This window comes from Podarcis vaucheri (assembly GCF_965113315.1).
Source record: "Podarcis vaucheri genome assembly, chromosome: 5".
NCBI lineage: Eukaryota > Metazoa > Chordata > Lepidosauria > Squamata > Lacertidae > Podarcis > Podarcis vaucheri.
Genome location: NC_138763.1, coordinates 46811116 through 46830504, shown reverse-complemented (window position 1 = coordinate 46830504; position 19389 = coordinate 46811116). Strand labels below are relative to the sequence as shown.

Below are 19389 nucleotides of genomic sequence, written 5' to 3'. Positions count from 1 at the left end.
GCTGTAGCTAACCTTTTTGGGGCTGAGGGTCGCATTGAGACTGCATGTCAACATGGATGAGACCAAAGTGTAGAACTGGATGTGGTGAGAACTACAGTTCTCAAGCCTATCTTCCCAAAGACTTTCCCATTCTACACTATTTAAAATCATTTTTTATCATTATTTATTGATCATTAAATTTAGTAATAAAACTTAAAGGACAAGTTGTGGGGATCTTGGAGGGTCACAAATTTATTGCATCACAGAATCACAGCAGAGGAACCTTGGAAACAGTTGGTAAAATGTTTAATTTTTCTAAAGGGACAAATGGTGAGCAGGGGCTTGGAACACAAAGATGTTGGTATTACAGCCCTTGCAGAAGCAGTCAACAAACTAAAAACAATAATGATTATAAAAAAGGCTTATTTAGGGCAGTCCTTAAAAGGTAAAGGTAAAGGTACCCCTGCCCGAACGGGCCAGTCTTGACAGACTCTGGGGTTTGTGCGCCCATCTCACTCAAGAGGCCGGGGGCCAGCGCTGTCTGGAGACACTTCCGGGTCACGTGGCCAGCGTGACAAAGCTGCATCTGGCGAGCCAGCGCAGCACACGGAACGCCGTTTACCTTCCCGCTGGTAAGCGGTACCTATTTATCTACTTGCACCCGGGGGTGCTTTCGAACTGCTAGGTTGGCAGGCGCTGGGACCGAGCAGCGGGAGCGCACCCCGCCGTGGGGATTCGAACCGCCGACCTTTAGATCGGCAAGCCCTAGGCGCTGAGGCTTTAGCCCACAGCGCCACCCGCGTCCCTTAGAGGGGGATAAAAAAGCCCTTTTGGTATCACAGTGGGTGTCAAATAAATTAACTTTTCCAAGACAAGCAGCAGTTTCAGACCTCCTCTTTCTGCAGGAACGCTTATCTCTAGGCCTGAAGCCCAACACCTTGCATTGTCAGACCTTGACACTTCCATCTATTGTCTCCAAAGACCCAGATCAACTTACTGTCTACTCACCCATTCTTCCCACATTTTCCTTCAAGCCCCGCCAGTGCAACATAGGTTTCCCTATTGGCTCTACAACAACCTCCTTTTCATCCGCTCAAGTTGGTCCTGCTAGGCTTACTATCCTTTAAAGTCATGTTCCTTGTAGCCATTACCTCTGCCAGATGCATTTCAGAACCACAGGCACTGTCAGTCACGTGTGATTTGTTTTAAGGCAACCTTTCCTAGTTTTTTGCTGGCTTTAAATTGTCAGCGAATTCTTTTTTCACCTTAAAATCTGCCAACCCCTTTTTAACCTAGGAAAACTGGTCTGCCATGAGCAAAACAAAACAACTAAAAAACCTAAGCTGATGCTTCGACTGGCTAGATTTGTATTCTGTGGAGCTATATGTAATAGTGGAGTATTCTTTTTACCCCTTCTCCAAAACTGGAGCTTAGACTAATTTACTGTGGCTCCTCAAGCTTCTCTGATAGGGTAGCACTGAAAACTAGGTATCTACAAGCTTCCTACCCCTAGAAGTTAGCTTCTAAGTTATTACAGGATTTGGCTGCTAGCACACAGTGCCCTTAGTAATCTGAGCTGTTGCTTTAATTAAATAAATGGATATTGCTTTCTTATGCTTTTCCTTAACACATTTTTAGCTGGGGCAGAGATACTTTATCAACTAGGGCTCCCTGTAACTCATAGGTGGCAACCTCATATTTCTATGGGTGAGATCTAGCATTGCATGAATAGTTTCTTCTAGTACAGTGGGTCTTCTTCAAGCTCCCCAAATCTCCTCTGCAGATTTGAGGCACCCTCTGGAACAGTTTTGGGAGGCATGTGTGGACTGCAATATGGAGGAGAGAAACGGGAAGAGCCATTGTGCTACTGGAGTTCCTTTTGCACAAGTGGGCAGACATTCTGGGATCTTATCCCAGGAACCTGGCAAACCAGGCCTCTGGATTTTTTAAAAACATATCTAACTAATGTTCTGTACTTGGGCATATTAGCCTAAAACAATAATTCTGTACCAGAGGATATTTCTACAAATATGTAATAACTTCTGTTTTATTACATGGTAGTACTTTCATTGAAAGATTCTGAGTACAGTGGTACCTCGGGTTACAGACGCTTCGGGTTACAAACTCCGCTAACCAGGAAGTGGTTGCTCCAGGTTAAGAACTTCACCCCAGGATAAGAACAGAAATCGCTTGCCAGCAGTGCAGCGGCAGCAGGAGGCCCCATTAGCAAAAGCACACTTCAGGTTAAGAACCGTTTCAGGTTAAGAACGAACCTCTGTAACGAATTAAATTCTTAACCTGAGGTACCACTGTACTTCTGTTTATGGTATCTTCTGTTCTGTAAGTATATTCTGTTAATGTGTCGAGGGCTGACTATACAGTTGTTTTTCCATCAGTCCATCAGGAAAAAATGTTTTTCCATCAGTCCATCAGGAAAAAATGTTAATTAAAATAGTCTAGCATTCTGGCTTCCTAAGTACATTCTCTTTATGACAGAAAAGCATCTAAGCCTGCATACTTCATAACTACTTATATTCCCTTGTTCTGTATTGCTATATTGTGCTTTCTTACTTGTGTTTAGAGATTTCCTCCTTCGTAGGGAAAGTTATTTAGAATGAGTGATTTGCATGAGTGATTTGTAGTTCTTCCCCAGCCAATGCTTTTGTTTTTTACCAAATGCAGCTGCAGTCTGTAGAGGAAGATGAATATGAGGATTAGCCATTTTCACCTGGGTGCTTTTCCATTAAATGTCTCTTGTACTAGAGACAACTGAGTGTGCAAAATTGGTCTGGGAAGAAGGGTTTAGCTACCCCTTCCACTATTCTTCCAACTGACATTGGAACCTTCAATAGCAGCATTTCATTATAAGACACACCAAAACAATTCAGGACTACTGAAAACATTTCTACTTCTAATGTCTCATTTGGGGCTTTAATACTGACAAACAAGAAAGGGATGTATATCAGTGAATTAATGTAAAAAGGATATTTTTTTGTAACTTCAACATTGTCAATATGAAAATATATAACTACCTTGGGTGGGTTCATTTGGAAAGGTGTCCTTGTACATTAATTGCTCTTGTCACTTTGGATGGCAACTAGTTGCTGAAGTGTAACTCATTTGGAAGTCATATAAACACACAAGTGGGTAATTTAAAATTTAATCATTGTGTTATATTAGCTAGCTTCATGTTTCAGATGCTTTGCCTTGTGTTTAATTTTGTTAGCCTACATCGCTGGGTTAGTGATATTGCTGTGTAAATTTCAGTTTGCCAACATTGTAGTAATAGCAGAGAGCTAATTTGGAAATGGTGTTTCGATCTTGGTAATCGGTGGTTAGTTTCTGCTTCTTAATGAAGAGCTGGATCATAGATGAGAATTAACTTGTAGACAGATTCAGGCAGGCCATTGTATTTAAGTTTATACATTATGGCACCAGTAGGATTTACTCATGAGAATTTACTTTTGAGTAAGCTTGCATGGAAGCATACTTATAAGTTAGCTAATCTAGAAATATGTTAATATTTCCTCTCCTTCTACCCACAAGTTTATTCCATAAGCTTTAGGAAACAACTGTCTTGAATCTCAGATTCACCGTGATATTCATTAGATAACCTTACATTAGTCACTTGATGAGCATATGTCACAGTGTTGTAGTGAGGGGGAAATGAACTCCACTCCATAAGCAACTTGGATGAAGGTGAAATAGAGGCATGACTGATAAATACAATGTTTCCTTGTCACTCTGGACAACCCGATAAATTTTTGGTTAACCAGAAATTTGATTTCTTTGGAATAATGACCTGATTATCTATAAGAGTTTCTACATATGTTCAAGCAAGTACAGATACAATTTCAAAAGTTTTGTACAGGATTTAATTTTGGTACAGGAGGACTTAATAATTTTGAATATCTCATTGCTCATTTTCTGTATTTGCACAGTAAGACCAATGTATATGTAAACTTTCCAGGAGATGGAGCAAATGGAAGATAATTCGTGTGTGTATATTGTTAATAATTCTAATTATTAATTCTAATAACAATCTTGTATGGTATGCACAGTATTCTTTATTTAACCATGCTTCCTTCATAAATCATTTTAGCAGACTCAGGGCAAATTTGTAATGTAGAAATTATGTGTTTGGCAGTAGATCTAATTTTTCTAAGGAAGCAAAGCTAACTGAACTGTGGAACTCCGCCAGTATTTGGCATAATTTTGTATTTCTTTTGACATCCTGGCTCTGATCCTAAAAAAAGCTAACTTAAGGAAGTTAACAGACAGAAGTTTTCCGTCTCCTATTTCCTGCTACAGCCATCTTAACCTCCTGTGGGTGGCCAGAGACCTTCCTGAACAATGTGGGGTGGGTCATGAGGAGCCAGCAAGGAACCATACCCCACTTTGCTCAGGTAAGCCCTCGCCCTCCAGGTAGACTTTTGGGGGGTGCAGGTGTGAATGCAAAAGGGAGCAGGGGACAAGAAACTTATTTTCTATGAACACTCTTGTTGACTTGTTTCAGAATCCAAGCCAATTTTTTTTGTGAGACTACCTGGAATATTCAAAAATAGGACAGATCTTTTCTTATCTGACTTTGCAGATAAGCCGTGAATGAGCCGAACATTCATAATTTTGTCACTGTTGGAATTAAAATTAATTATATCACTTATATTGGGGTTTTGATATCTTACAATGTTTTGATTTCTCAAGTGTTTATAGCTATGAGGGTTAGGAGTTGTTGTTGTTTAAACTTTTTGAGATGCATAAGATTTCTTGCTCAAAATTTATATACTCCTTGATTGTAAGAAAACCTCTAAGCAGTTTACAGTACACTGCAGTAGTCCATCTTGAAGTTACTAGAGCAGGGATTACTATTGCCATGCTCTCCTAGCCCAGGAATTGTCATGGCTGGCAAACCAACCAGAGCCGAAAATACACTCCATGCTACCAAAACCACCTGGGCCTCAAGCAATGTTGTCTGATCAAGAGGCAGCCCTAAGCTGCATACCTATTTCTTCAGGCAGGGTACAACTCAGTCCAGAACAGACAGCCTTCCCAGTTCCCAGATAAAGGAACCATCCAGCAACAGTAGCTCCTCTTTTGTCAACTGTTAGTTAGTTTTAGCTTATTTTATTTTCAATGTTGGTGTCAACACATAGTTCACAGTGGAAATTATTTGCAAAAATGTAAGTATAGATTTTGGTAGGCAAGGGTAAAACAGGAGCCAAACACTGAAGAACACAACAAAATATGCTGTGGAATATGAACTGTCTAAATTTGGAGTCAGTTAAGGAGATTGATCCCTTAATATAGTGGTGCCAAAGAAAAGGAACGAGTATGTCATGTTGAGTGTCAAATGTATCGAGTAAAATGTTTTTCTAATCTATTCCAAGTTTAGAAATATTGTCTGTTGTTGCTGTCAGATACCTGAATAGATGCTGGTAATGTTTAGTGCTATGTTTATAAGATACTATGTGCCAGGGGAGTAGTGATTCCTTCTTAGCTGTCCTTAAGAAATCTGGAACACTGCCCCCCTCACCTTATTCTTTGAGTAATTCCCTGTGCCTGCCTTAATAGCAGTTAAGGAAAATGCTGAGATGAACCATAACCATGTTTATCCTAACCAGCAGTGGCTGCTGGTGCCCACTGAAGCCGATGGAGATGCTTGGAGATGATTTTTGGCGATCACTCGTTGCCAAGTAAGATTGTCTTCCATAAACACAGTTTTAACAGTGGGTTCATAAGTGACTGGAGAGGCCAATTCTGGATCCACACGCCCTTCCACAGTGAGAACATAAGTTTCCAGGCAGGAGTTGATCATGGAGAGGGTTTGCCAAGCGTGCCTTCCTCTTAGTATGTTTCTCCCTTTCATCCTGAGTTCGAGCATCTTCAAAGCCCATGACACCTTTGGTAAAGGCTGTTCTCCAATTGGAGCGCTCGCAGGCCAGTGTTTCCCAGTTGTTGGTGCTACATTTTTAAAGATTTGCCTTGAGAACATCTTTAAACCTTTCCATTCTTGAGTTGGGAATAGAGTAGTTGCTTTGAAAGATGGTAATCGGGCATCTGAACAACATGACCAGTCCAACGAAATTGTTGAAGAATCATTGCTTTGACACTGGTGATCTTTGCTTCTTCCAGTACACTGGCACTAGTTCTCATTGGACCCATCCCCTGCAGCTTCTTTCTTTTTGTATCAGAGTTTTAAATTTGCCAAAGTGTGTTATAGTTTTTTGACCTTTGTAAAAGTAGGACACAGTACAGTACAGTACAGTACAGACATGCTGAACATTGAGGAATGATTCTGATTTGTCTTACTTGGGTTCAGAGGCAATCCCCAGTCTCCTTTGGGGGAACACACATATGTGTTATGCTAATTTCTCTGCCCTGGTTGGCTGAATTGCTGGATTGCCTTTAAGGTTGCAAATGAAGAAGGGGGAAAGAGCAAAAGTGACTGAGGGTGTCTCACCAGTTACTAAGTAAATATATTCTACTGCCTTGAGATGGGTTGGAGGGGTCTCCAGAGCACAGCAGTAGTTTTGGCTTGGGATTGGCTGAGCAGTTCAAATGGCGACATAAGTTCAAAACTAAGGAGCGTGGATGGAACACAAAAAAATGTTTTCTTTTGAGAAAATGTTTATTTCTTTGTGTGGACATATGGTCAAATAGTGGTACATCAAATCTTTTCTGAAGAAGTTGTTAATTTGCTGTTTTTAGAAACTGGATTAGTTTACTTGGATAACGTATTTGGATGCATATATGTTTTTTATGATGCTGCTTAAAAAAAATAGTTCATTGATGGTAGTTTAAGCTGGAAACATGCTTAAAGTTTGTGATGGTGCCCAATGAATATTGTACTGTCATTAGACCAGAGTGTATGTCTTACTGTTGCTTCTCATTAAATCATTAACTAACAGACTACTAATTTGTGAGACATAGTTTGCTGAGGAATTGGACCTGGACTGAAACTCCAAAAAACTGCCTAACAGCAGAAAAAGCAGCAGGATTCTCTTTCCTTAATCTGCTTAATGATAATTGAGCACCTTAAAGTCAGTGGGTGATCTCCAGTTGTTGCTCATTGGACTAGTGGAAACATCCCTTTTTGGGAAAGGCAATTTTGACCAATTACCCCTGCCCACTTTAGCCCAGTGTAGCCCCAACACCCTCAGCTGGAGAGGTTATCAAATGAAAGATGCCGCATTGTCCAACAAAAGGGCCTTCCTCTCATACAGTAGCTACTAAAAATCGAACATGTTAGATTGCTTCCTCTGCCTGAATCAAAGCAATTAATAGTGATAAGTCTTGTTTATCCAGCTATTTATGCTGGTTATTGTCAAGAAACCTATGGTGCAAGAAATAATAACTTCCCAGATTGGCTATCAAAATTGTGACTGTTGCAGAAGAGACATTTTTACAGGGTATGGATGCTGCTGCAAATTTTGAATTGGTCAGTGGTCTGCAACAGAATATATGTATGTTTTTTTCTCATAATCTTTAGAACTCTGTTAAATAGATTTATGGGGGGAAAGCACATTTTCTTTTCTTTGTATCTTGCCTTCTGTAGTGGCATGGTATATGTGCTTAGCTTCTGTAAGGCGGTGACCTCACGTACATTCAGACTATACTTTGGAATAAATACCTAAATGCATGTGTACTAACATGTGGCAGGTATATAATTAGATTTTTTAGAATCACACACAATGGAAAACATGGAGGTGTAAGAATAGCTGAAGGCTCCTTGTAATCTTTGAAGGGCCAGATGTGAGTATAAGACTAGATTATTTCAAACAAAGCAGAACCATCTCTAGAGTTCCCACATCTTGTGCTTGGTTGTGACCTTCCCAACTTTGTTAAGAAATATTTTCATCATATCATAGCTAATTCCCCAAAGGTAAAGTTAGAAGTATTCAAACCCCAACTCAAAGTTGCTTAATCATTGAATTTTATACTTACAGCAGTGTAAGTGTTACCTAGAGATTCTAAGTAAATAATTTATTTACTGACATGGAGATTTATTATGGGAATATTGGAATGTAGTTAATATTGCAAAAATGTGGTTCAAAATATAGTTTATAGCTGCATTTTAGTTAGTTACAGCATATAATCCATTGCATATTTACCAGAAGTAAGTCCCACTGTGTATCAAGAAGTAATGCCAGATACGCATTTCGCAAGATAGCTCAGTTGGTAGAGCATGAGTCTTTTAATGTCAGGGTTATGGTTTGAGCCCCATGGCATTACAGGTGGTTGGACTAGATGACCCTCATGGTCTCTTCCAACTCTACAATTCTATGATTCTAACATTGCAGCCCTATTCAGGTCTACTTAGAAGTAGATTCCATTGAGTTAATTGGTGCTTACTCCCAGTTAGGTGGCATAAGATTGCAAGTGTTGCTCCTTTTCAAGCCATTTGTGCAGATTTGTAGACTTACTAGCTCAACTGAATCATACCCCATGAGACACGAATCTCATCTCTATCTTTCCTGCCTTTACTGTAACATGGATATTTGCCCATTAACAGACCAATCCTTTCTTTAAGAGGTTAAAGAATATGCCTTATAATATACATGACCCCATACCCACATTACATGTTCAGGACTCTGGATGGATTATGTGGATGTGAGCCTATTGCCTCCCCTTCACACTTTACCACCTTGGGGTTGCCAATGCGTAGACCTAAATCAACAAGTGTAAGGAAAAGGGCTGTCGCTCAATGGTAGAGCATCAGCTACGCTTGCAGTAGGTCCATAGGCGCCGACTCCATGGGGCCTGAGGGGGCCCGAGCCCCCTCAAAAATTCGTTTGGGGGGCTCCGCCCCCCCAATAATCTCGGGCGCCCCTCCAGCAGAGCGCCGCCGCCATCCCCCGCCTCCTCCCCACCTGCTCCCTCGCCAGCCAGCCAGCCGCGCGCCCTAGCTGGAGAGCCCCGGCCGTCCCCGTCGCGCAATCGGCTGGATCTCCCTTCAGCAGGCCGTGCTCACAACTCGGCCCAGGGACCCCCCAGCAGCGGATCTCCGGCCCAGCTGAAGAATCCGGCAACAAGCCCCCTCCTCCCCAATCGCTCCGGCTCCGCCGAAATACTTTAAAACTCACTAATTTTCATCTAAAATTTAGAAAACTTCCCGGGGAAGGACCCCGGTATGGGCCCCCCCAATATTTTTTATAAGTCGGCGCCCCTGAGTAGGTTCCAGGTTCAATTCCTGGCATCTCCAGGTAGGGCAGGGAGAGATCCTAGTCTGAAACCCTGGAGAGCTGCTGCCAGTCAGTGGTGACAGTACTGAGTTAGATGGACCAATGGCCATTCTTGGTATAAGACAGCTCCTCTGTTCTTATATACTACTTAGAGCTATTAGTTGATACACTTTTGGAATAGCTTGGTGTATTTCGTTATTATATTGGATGCTCATAGAAATGGTTCAAAAAGTTAGGTTTAAGTTTCAGTATTGATTTAAACACATTTCTTAGGAAATATGTGTTTACATTTTGTATTCAGTATTGATTTAAACACATTTCTTAGGAAATATGTGTCTAAATTGTGTTAATGTGCCATGCTTACTTCTTACACAATGCTGCTATCCTTGTTACCAGCCCTCACTTAAATAGTTATATTTTGGCAGGAACAGCAAGGAGTACTTAAACATACCAGTTAAACCATAGCACATGAGTAGATATTTGATACAGAATTTATAATCTAATATTGTAATTTGTTAGTATTTCTATTTTTGCTAGAATAAGATTTCAAAAGATCCAGATTTTCATCAGAAGTCTAATTTCTGATCCATATTGTACCACTCCATTCTTATATACAGACACAACAATCTCTGCTTGATACCTGCAAAATATCCATTTTGAAATCTTGATCTGAGAGATTTTTCGTGGATTTGTAGATAATGACAAACCATGTCTGGTAAACCAGTATTTGGTCTTTCTGAAGCCAATAGCATCAGCAAACGACACCATTGTTAGCACACCACCACTGTTGCAGTTTTAAAGTCAGTTTGATTCTTTCTTTTTGACAGGGGAGTCCAGTGTAACTCCTTCAAGACTGGAGTGACACTCAGCATCTGCATCTGCCTCATGTGAGTTAACATCTTGGCAGCAGCATTTTGCACTACCTGGAGTGGCTGCAGATTTTTTTTTTTTATCTTTTTCAGAAAGACTATAAAAATGGCTACTGTACCGGACTTGGCAGCAAAGGTAACACTAGCATGCATGGGTATTCTATACCTTACAATATAGCTTTCTGTGCAGAGTAGCTTCTCTCATGACATGCTTATTTCTTAAGGAAACTCATACTTTTTGTAGGATGAAAGTAATTTTGAATGCAGTACATTTATCTTGGTATTGCAGTTGATTTGAACAAAAATTGTGTATGTTGTCGGCAGGTTTCTGTCTTCAAAGCTTTGCCCCATTTGCCAAGGTACACACATACACACACCACCCCAAACTTGAGAACACAATTTGTTTCCATATGTACATGATGATTTCAGTACATCTCTCAGTAGCCTTACTGTCTTTCAGCTGTATTACACTTGTTTGAAAGTAGTACATTTAGGGTAACTGCACCAATCTGATTTACTTCACAACAGATTATGCATGGCAACATCTCACTTGCCTGTTGTTGTTGTTGTTGTTGTTGTTGTTGTTTAATGCAATACTGTAATTTAATTACTGTAACTAAGGGTTTGCAGTTATTCATCTCACTGTTAATTAGCTTTCTCAATAATCGAGCAGTTTGAGAATTGATCATTTATTATCACCAATGCTTTTTCCCCCTGGGGGTACGCATACCCCTAAACATTTTGTGAATCTTTGTACTTTTGTTCATTTACTGTATTTATTTCCCCCGATTTGAACTATAAAATGGTGATTTCCTTGAGTCAAAATGAGAGTATCCCTAAACATTTTTTTTTTAAGGAAAAAAGCACTGATTATCACTCAAATGTACAGTTTACCTGTCCATTAGTTATGGATGCTTTTTCTGTTATGCTATTCCTATTTTGGTACCCAGTCATTCATACTGGCTGTAATTTGCTTGCTTGGGAGCTCATATTACCTAAATGAGCACTTGTACAGCTTGCAGGAAAATGTCAGGAGCTTGTAGCTCATCCTGATTAATCTAGACTGCTGTGCAGAGTGTTGTCAAGTAGGGACATGTGCTCTGTGAATTCCAGCTCCATTCCCAGTTGTCTAATTAAACGAAAACTTATATTGAACTATGTCACAGTAACTGGAGTGTGATGTTTGTAATCTATTTTCATCTTCTTAGTTTAATGTACACTGCAGTTTCATGTTATATGCATGAATAAAAAATGCTCACTCAAGTGGGTTACTTAAGTGAAGTAGGAAATTTTCCCAATTATGCTTCCTTCTCTTCATTAGTCATATATACAGTATTTGAGTAAATTTCAAAACTTGAGTAATCTAGAGGATGTCAAATATGAAGTACAAGTTCACAAAGTAGGCTTGAGAGATCACCTTGATGAAACATGGAATGGCTTCTCTTGGACTCAGGAAGAGATAGGTCTTTTTAAAAAAAAAAGTTTGCATTTTTGGAGTGGAATAACTCCATAATGTACAGTGGTGCCCCGCAAGACGAATGCCTCGCAAGACGGAAAACTCGCTAGATGAAAGAGTTTTCCGTTTTGGAGGTGCTTCGCAAAACGAATTTCCTATGGGCTTGCTTCGCAAGACGACAATGTCTTGCGAGTTCCTGCTGGTTTTTTTTCCTCCCCCCCTTTTTCTAAGCCGCTAAGCCGCTTATCAGCTGATCCGATCAGCAGATAAGCCGCTAAAAGCCGCTAATAGCGCTAATCCGCTAATCCGTCAATGGGCTTGCTTCGCAAGACGAAAAAACCGCTAGACGAAGAGAATCACAGAACGGATTCTTTTCGTCTTGCAAGGCAGCACTGTATATGCAAATTTTGTATGGCAAAAAAATAGTTCAATTTTAAAAAGGTCAGTTGGTTCGAGTATGGTGCTGATAATTCCAGGGTTGCAAGTTTGATCCCCATATGGGATAGCTGATATTTCTGCATTACAGGGAGTTGGACTAGATGATCATGAGAGTCCCTTCCAACTCTACAATTTTATGATTCTATGGACTGAGTCAGAGAGCAGATCTCAACACCAGTAATTATTTGCCAGTTATTGGACTGTATTTTAGGTGGGTTAGCCTTAGGATTTTAAAAATATATGCATTCTCTTTTAAATCTGCCCCCCCAATGCTGATAACTCCCTCTTGTTTCTCAATAGTCTATGGGCATTTAGAGGGGTGAGCAGCAGTGAGAGAATGTATTCCCTATCATTATAATGGGAATATCAACTCATGCCTATAACTTTTTGAGGAGCCAGAAGTTGATGAAATATGCATGCACAGTAGCCCCATTTAAGGAGATGAAGCCAGATTTCAGATAAATAGGTGCTTTGAGTTTGTTTCAAAGGGTTGCCAAACCGGCTTCATGGACAATTTGCATTGACATGACATACTTTGTAGATGCGATCCAATATAAGTTTCTTTTAAAAATCTCAGAAAGCTAAGTGAGTAAGTTAGTGAGTTACAATGGATTAAATAAGAGTATTTGAGGCTTTGAAATTTGTTTCCTTTTCAAAATTGGCACTGGATTTTCTGTGCAAAGTTAATTAGGACAGAAGTAGATATATGGACATGTGACAGAGGTAGGACTTGAACATCCAGCGTTTCAAGTAAGTACCAAGCTCTCATGCATAAGAGTAAGGTGGGACGTATGTGCACCGCTATCGGTATCAGCCACTGTCACCTTATCAGAGAGGTGATCTAAGTATTTCTGGAGATAGAGAAACCGATGGTTCTATGTTTACTAGGCACAGTGGCTAGATCACTGTGGAGGAGTAGAGCACTCACTGCAACATCAGGGTTGAGATACTGCATGGAAAAGAGTACAGGCAAACAACGACAGGAAGATACAGCAGGAGTGCTAGATATGCCTGTGATTTGACATTCCCAATATACAGGAAAGTTTTTTTAAAAAAAACCTCATGGTTGCCTCAACAGTTTGAACGCCACTGTTTTAATGGGGGAAGGGAATGCTGCGGGGGGGGGGATACAGAATGCAAGCATTTAGAGGTGTGTTTTTGCAGTTGTAGTCAGCTTTTCATGGCACTTTCTTAAGAGTGCTCATTTCTTTTCCAGTCAGAATAGTCTTTTCTCTTCTGACATTGTTAATAGTTGCATTGTTAATAGTCAGTTACAAGTTTTCTTGGTATTTTTGAGTGTTCAGCTTATTCTACCTACCTAAAGCTCATACATGCTCTTAATCTATTCAAATCAATGTGTCTTTTCTATTGTGATACAAAATAATTGTTGGTTTCACGTTGCAGTCATTTTCTCATTATTATTTTTTTGGAAACAGTGATTATTAACACAGTAAATTAATATAACCCACGAGTAAAGTGCAAATGTTTACAGAGGGTACCTTCATGTAAACAGTTGTATGTGCAAATGTTTATTTGTTACCTGGAACCCAGGGCAACTTGGGGCTCCAGGTTTCATCAAAGTCTCTACATGTACAGATGTACACAGATAGACTTATTTCATACAGATATGCTATATGTGTGGGTGTCAGGTGAAGGTTAGCTGACATGTGCAATGCAGATGTGGCCCTACTCACACATTAATCTCTGTAAATGTCTGAATAGGGCTATGGTTTCATGTCTTCAGGTGAAATGACTTTAAAGGTGCTTTTAGTCTGTGAAACAAATCAGTGCCTTGGATAACAAGCCATGCTGGAGTCTTTGGGATCCCTGGGTTTTTTGGGGGGGATCTATCTGAAGGAGACACTAGGAAGTTCATAGTGGTGGGTCAAGGCCTTTTCTCCCAATTTCTTTCCTTGACTGGGTAAGGTGGAAGAATGCTAACCAACTTCCATATAATAAATACAGTGTTGGTGGCTATGTGGAATGGAATGCTTTATGCGGGTCCATTTGACATGCGAAGGAGGTCTGGAACATATTCCCCACGCAAAATGAGGATTGCCTGTATTACCTTCAGCTACAAGGAAGAAGTAATAGGGTTTCTCCTCTTGAAAACTAGCAGAGCTGTGTGTTATGCATGTCTGCAGTCTCCTTGTGTCTGGAACAGAGACTGCTGTTCCTTAACACTCTCAATACCAAGGGTAGTTACATGACAGCTGCCCACATTACTAGGGGCCAAATCCAGCCTTCCTTGTCCACTAATGCAAGAACTCTTGCACCAGCAGAAGACAGAGCTTAAAGGTAATCAAATGCAACACTTACACTAGTGGAAAATTATTACAGAACAGTGGATTCTTGTTGTACATTCTGTTGCACAACAGCTTATTATTATTATTGTGCGATCCATTGTACAACAGTCTTTGGTTATCTACCTGTGTTTTGTTTTGTGCAACAACTTTCCACCAGTGCTACAATAACTTAGTACATACTACATTTTGACAATAATTTCATACTACATTGGAAACAACTTTAGGATTGGATTAACACTTTCCATTTGTTAAACAGGATGGCTTCATAATGGCAGTAAATTGCAAATGATCAGTAATTTGACCAAATCTTAGATAAGGTGCAGATGTTTATACGGAATGAGGTGTAATTGGATAGTCATGTATGTTGCAAAAAAAGACCAAGGCGTAATAGTGAATCACATGTGGAACTGAACTACTGAAGGTATTTGGAATAAGACAAATGCACTATATGTGTTTCTAATGTAAGCTTTATATCACACTCTATACTATTTTTGCACTAGTTTGTTATTGTGCTGTTTTCAGTGGATCTTTCCCAAAGTTCTAAAGGCAGGGGTGGAGGCAGGAAGAAAAAAAGGGGACTTGCGTCTGTAGTAAATTATTTTTGGGGGTTGAGGCTGGGGGTGCGGGAAGGGTATCTCTGTGTGTGACAGTTTTAGTCCTTTGGAGACAGACTGGGGAGAAGAGAGAGCTGGAACTGAGGATGGGGCAAGTGGAACTGGGGGTAAAGATCGCATTCAGAGGAATAGGGAAGTGTATGGGCAGTAGGGAGGAAGGTAGGGTGGGTGGGTGTGAGAGAGAAAGAGACAGAGAACGTGTGTTTTAGGCAGTGGCAATACCGGGAAAAAATTATGGGGACAGGAGGGGCAAAGTAAATTTCCAGGTGGGTGAGTTGTGTCCTACATGTTAAGATACCTGAAAGAAAGATATCAGTTTATGTTAAAGAGAGGAGTCCAGCAATGGGTGGGAAGTAGAGGGAGGGAGAAACTTGTTTGGGGAAAGTCTTTTCCCCACTGACCCCCTCTGGCACTGCTCATGGTTTTAAGGATCTGGTAATAGGCAGATGGAAGCAAATTGGGTTGAAGAGGGCATTTTCAGTGCTGTGGAGGAGCAAGAGGATTGGGAGAAAAGAAGGGGGAAATGCTAGTGTCCCTCTCTGCTCACCATACTCATTTTTCTCCCTCTTCAATTACTCAGCAGCCTCATATGGGAGAGATAAAGGATGTGGAGCCCTCACGTATTCCACAGTACAGTGGTACCTCGGGTTACATACGCTTCAGGTTACATACGCTTCAGGTCACAGACTCCGCTAACCCAGAAATATTACCTCAGGTTAAGAACTTTGCTTCAGGATGGGAACAGAAATCATGCTTCAGCGGCGTGGCAGCAGGGGGAGGCCCCATTAACTAAAGTGGTCTTCAGGTTAAGAACAGTTTCAGGTTAAGAACGGACCTCCAGAACGAATTAAGTTCTTAACCCAAGGTACCACTGTACTCCCAAAATCTACCATGTGTTGTCTTCAACGTGAAATTCCAGATTCAGTGTAGTTAAAACAGATGTTTTATTAACAAGCAAACACCGGGATAATGTAGAACATCCATTGACTGAAGTTAACTTTCTCTAACTGAACTAACTAACGGACATTAACATTAAAGAGACAGTAACATATATCATCCTGGGGGGGGGGGTGTGCGCAAAGGGGTCTGTAGAATAGAAGAAAGGAGGAGACATGGAAATGGGAGGTAGTCTGTGTGCAAAGGACAGTTGGAAAAAGGTCGGTAGGAAAAAGGGGGTTAGGGTGCTAATGGAGTGTGTGCAAAAGTAGTTGCAAATAGGGAATAGGAGACATGGATGTGGGGGAGGAGATGAAAGGGGGACACACAAGGGGTTGCAAAATTGGAAAAGATGATGGCTTCATAATTGGTTAGAAGGTGAAGAGGGTGCTTAGTAGCTGCGGGTTACCATAAGGGTGGCAACCTACTACAAGCTAACCTGATAGCTGGCCTTTAGCAAACGGCAACTTAAATTATTATCTTAAACACCTCCTGACTAGATGCTTGATCTAAAATTAGGGTTCATAATTGCATTCTGACTTTCACCAGTGGCCGTAAGTTTCATGCTCTTTTGATGTCTGTATGTAGAGGTGAAATAAGGTGAGTGTGTTAATGCTGTTTGGAATATATTTCCCCTGAGGGAAATATAACTAATGCTTTATTTGATGCATTCTGTCGCTGAAATATGAACTGTATTTCCACTCTGCAGAGCATTCCTGGTAGAATTAAATTTTAAAATCACTGGGTGGAATTCAACATCATGCTATTTTAAATGTTCCACTTGCGCAAGCCTATCAGCTTGTCAGATGGAACAACCTCCCTGTGCACGCTGTTCTGGGGGTTTTTCTGATACCCCCCAAGCCAATTTCAGGGAGAGAAAGGGGGAAACCCTGCTGTACAAGCAGAAGCCTTTCTGCCGATGGGGTTTGTTTGGTGAATCCTGGCAGCTATGTATGCCAGAGGTCATGCTTGCCTATCATACTAAGCCAATGGTTCCCAATTAGCTAATTACTGAGGACCCCATTACTGCAAAGTAATTTTTTGAACAAAATATCTGGTTTTCAGCAGCATGATATATCAGCAGCTAAACATTTCAATATTCCTATATATCACAATGTCTGAAATTAGAGATCAGGCATGGGGATGAGGGAAGGAGCAGTCACAGAGATCAGGTGTGAGGGGGGAGAGAGAAAGTGAGACACCTCCACCACATGGTTTGAGTGAGAGGGGATGGGGATGGAAGTCCACTGTGGCTGCTGCTGCTTTCCTGCTGACTGAGAAAAGCTGCTCCGCCTCAGTGGAGAGAGTCAGTGTGGTGTAGTGGTTAAGAGCGGTAGTCATGTAATCTGGGAAACCGGGTTCGCGTCTCTGCTCCTCCACATGCAGCTGCTGGGTGACCTTGGGCCAGTCACACTTCTGTGAAGTCTCTCAGCCCCACTCACCTCACAGAGTGTTTGTTGTGGGGGAGGAAGGGAAAGGAGAATGTTAGCCGCTTTGAGACTCCTTAAAGGGAGTGAAAAGCGGGATATCAAATCCAAACTCTTCTTCTTCTTCTTCTCAGTGCCAGGGGAAGGTAGTGCCTTGAAGTGAGGGCGATCAGCTGCCCTGTTCTCCCTCAGCATGAGGAGAAGGCAGCGCTTTGCAATCGGCTGCCCTGTTCTCCCTTTATATTGCTACGTATTGGCTGCTCAAAATAGTTGTCACAGTATGATTTCAAAATCAATTTTGGCCAATATATATTTAAAATCGCAGTGTGTTAAAACAGACCATAAAATTTGTGATATCACCATGGAAAATGACAAAAAAATGTTTTGGGGGGAGGAGGCAAGGGATGGGGACGCGGACCCCCTGGGTGTGTTCCGTGGACCCCTAGTTGGGAACCACTGCTCTAAGCCAAACCACAGTGCAAATGTGCTGGCTCCTGAGGAGGAGATCAAGCAGTTTTGCTTCCCCCCAGGCATCATAGGTTAGTGCAGTAGCTTAGCATGTATCCAAAACAAGGATTTTGGTAAAGGTTTCTGCAAAACTCCAATCTGTAGCCAAGATTTGTCCTATCATTATAGGTTGTCATTAAAGAGGAGGTAATGTAACCATGTTTCTGGATTCAGATGACACACCAAGCCAAACTTTAGCTTAGCTGCTGTCCCACATTGGCCTAAAATACCCAAAGAAGGCAAAGCAGGTGTGAACTCATAGCTGTGAACCAGCATGTTTGCAAAGTCCCAGTATGTCATACTCTGGCTTGCTGTGAGATGTGAACCAGACCAGTGTTAAATACCACTCTCCTTGTATGTCTGCTGAACTGTACATTAAACCAGAGGAGAATAGCAAAGTTAATATACATTTTCTGCCTTGCTTAGATAGGATGTGTGTGTTGCTTGTGTTTTCTAACCAAAATCTTCTTCACATCTTCTCACAGTATATAAATCTCCAGAGTATGAATCCCTTGGATTTGACTTGACAGTTGAACGGCTAGTATCAATTGGATACCCTCAAGAGCTGCTTAGTTTTGTCTATGATCCCACATTCCCTACCAGGTAAATAATTGTAAGCTACAAAAATATGTATATGCCACTTACTGGTTTGTTTGTTTTTAAAGTGTTCTATTTTTAGCATGCTGTTGTTCAGTAATACATAAGCAGATTTAATTGCACGAGGTTCTTGCTAGTTGAAGTGGATTTGTCAGCAGAGAATTTGTCTTAAGAAACCCAGTGGTAAATGTATTGGAAGTGAAATGCATACCAGGAAAACCTGAACATAGTTAGAAACTGGGGGAAACAACCCCTAATTTATGCAAACATGAATTTCAATTAAATTCTGGGCTGCTTAAAAAGTCCAGCATTAAACTATTTGAGGCAGAATATTTGTAGATACGTATAAAATATGTAAGGCTTGGCAGATTTTCTTTAGGCAGTTCCTTATATGTACTAAGATTTTCCTGTGTTTCTGCCCATAAGGCAGCACCTCTTCACATTTACGTTAGAGGTAGCTCCTAAGTTCCCCTTGAGTTTTGGGAGAAGCACACTTGCCAACCCCGGGATTCTTTTTAAAAGAGAGCCCACAGAAGTTGTGGTGCATGTGTGGTGCTTTCCACACTTCTGTCTTGCATTCTGGCCAGTTTTTGCAACAGAAGCATTGTTGAAACATGCCAGTGACTTTAGCAAAAGCTGAAAGGAATGCAAAACTATTTATGGAATGATTTAGGGGAAAAGTCAACAAATTTTGGCACGTTTAGTAGACCCAATTCACATGTTTACTTTTGAGAAGGCCACTTTTAGTGATCTTTGCAAGGCTTTTTCGAAAAGTTAAGCAACAGAGAAATTCACAGTTCATTCTGTAACAGCACAAAATTAGCATGTGAATTGAGCTTTAGTAAGTGGGCCATTAAGGGGCAAAATGGCAAGCCCATTATGCTGATACATATACAAAATTTGTTGTATATTTTTGTTTTATCCAGTCATTGCAAATGCATTTGAAAATTATTAGTGGTACAGTAGAATGTGGGCTAGGGTTGGGGAAAAAGTGACCTAGGCTCATTGTGAAGCACTGGCACTACTATGTCACCACCTTGGACAGCTTAGGCTATCTTCACTGATGAACATGCTTGGA

The 19389-nt window shown here is 40.9% G+C and overlaps 1 protein-coding gene across 11 annotated transcripts in view; it reads left to right on the top strand.

Moving 5' to 3' along the window:
• Nucleotides 1–19389, top strand: part of NT5C2 (5'-nucleotidase, cytosolic II) — an 86023-nt gene that overhangs the window by 25610 nt on the left and 41024 nt on the right. For 9 of the 11 annotated variants that reach the window (XR_014220254.1, XM_082224837.1, XM_082224839.1 and 6 more), the window contains one exon: nucleotides 18200–18317. Coding sequence is in view for 6 of the 11 variants with exons in the window: in XM_082224837.1 (XP_082080963.1) it covers nucleotides 18200–18317 (118 nt within the window). In the remaining 5 variants the exon portion in view is untranslated. Of the gene's footprint in view, nucleotides 1–9988; nucleotides 10049–18199; nucleotides 18318–19389 lie in introns of all 11 variants that reach the window. The other 2 variants (XM_082224841.1, XM_082224834.1) reach the window with 1 other exon arrangement.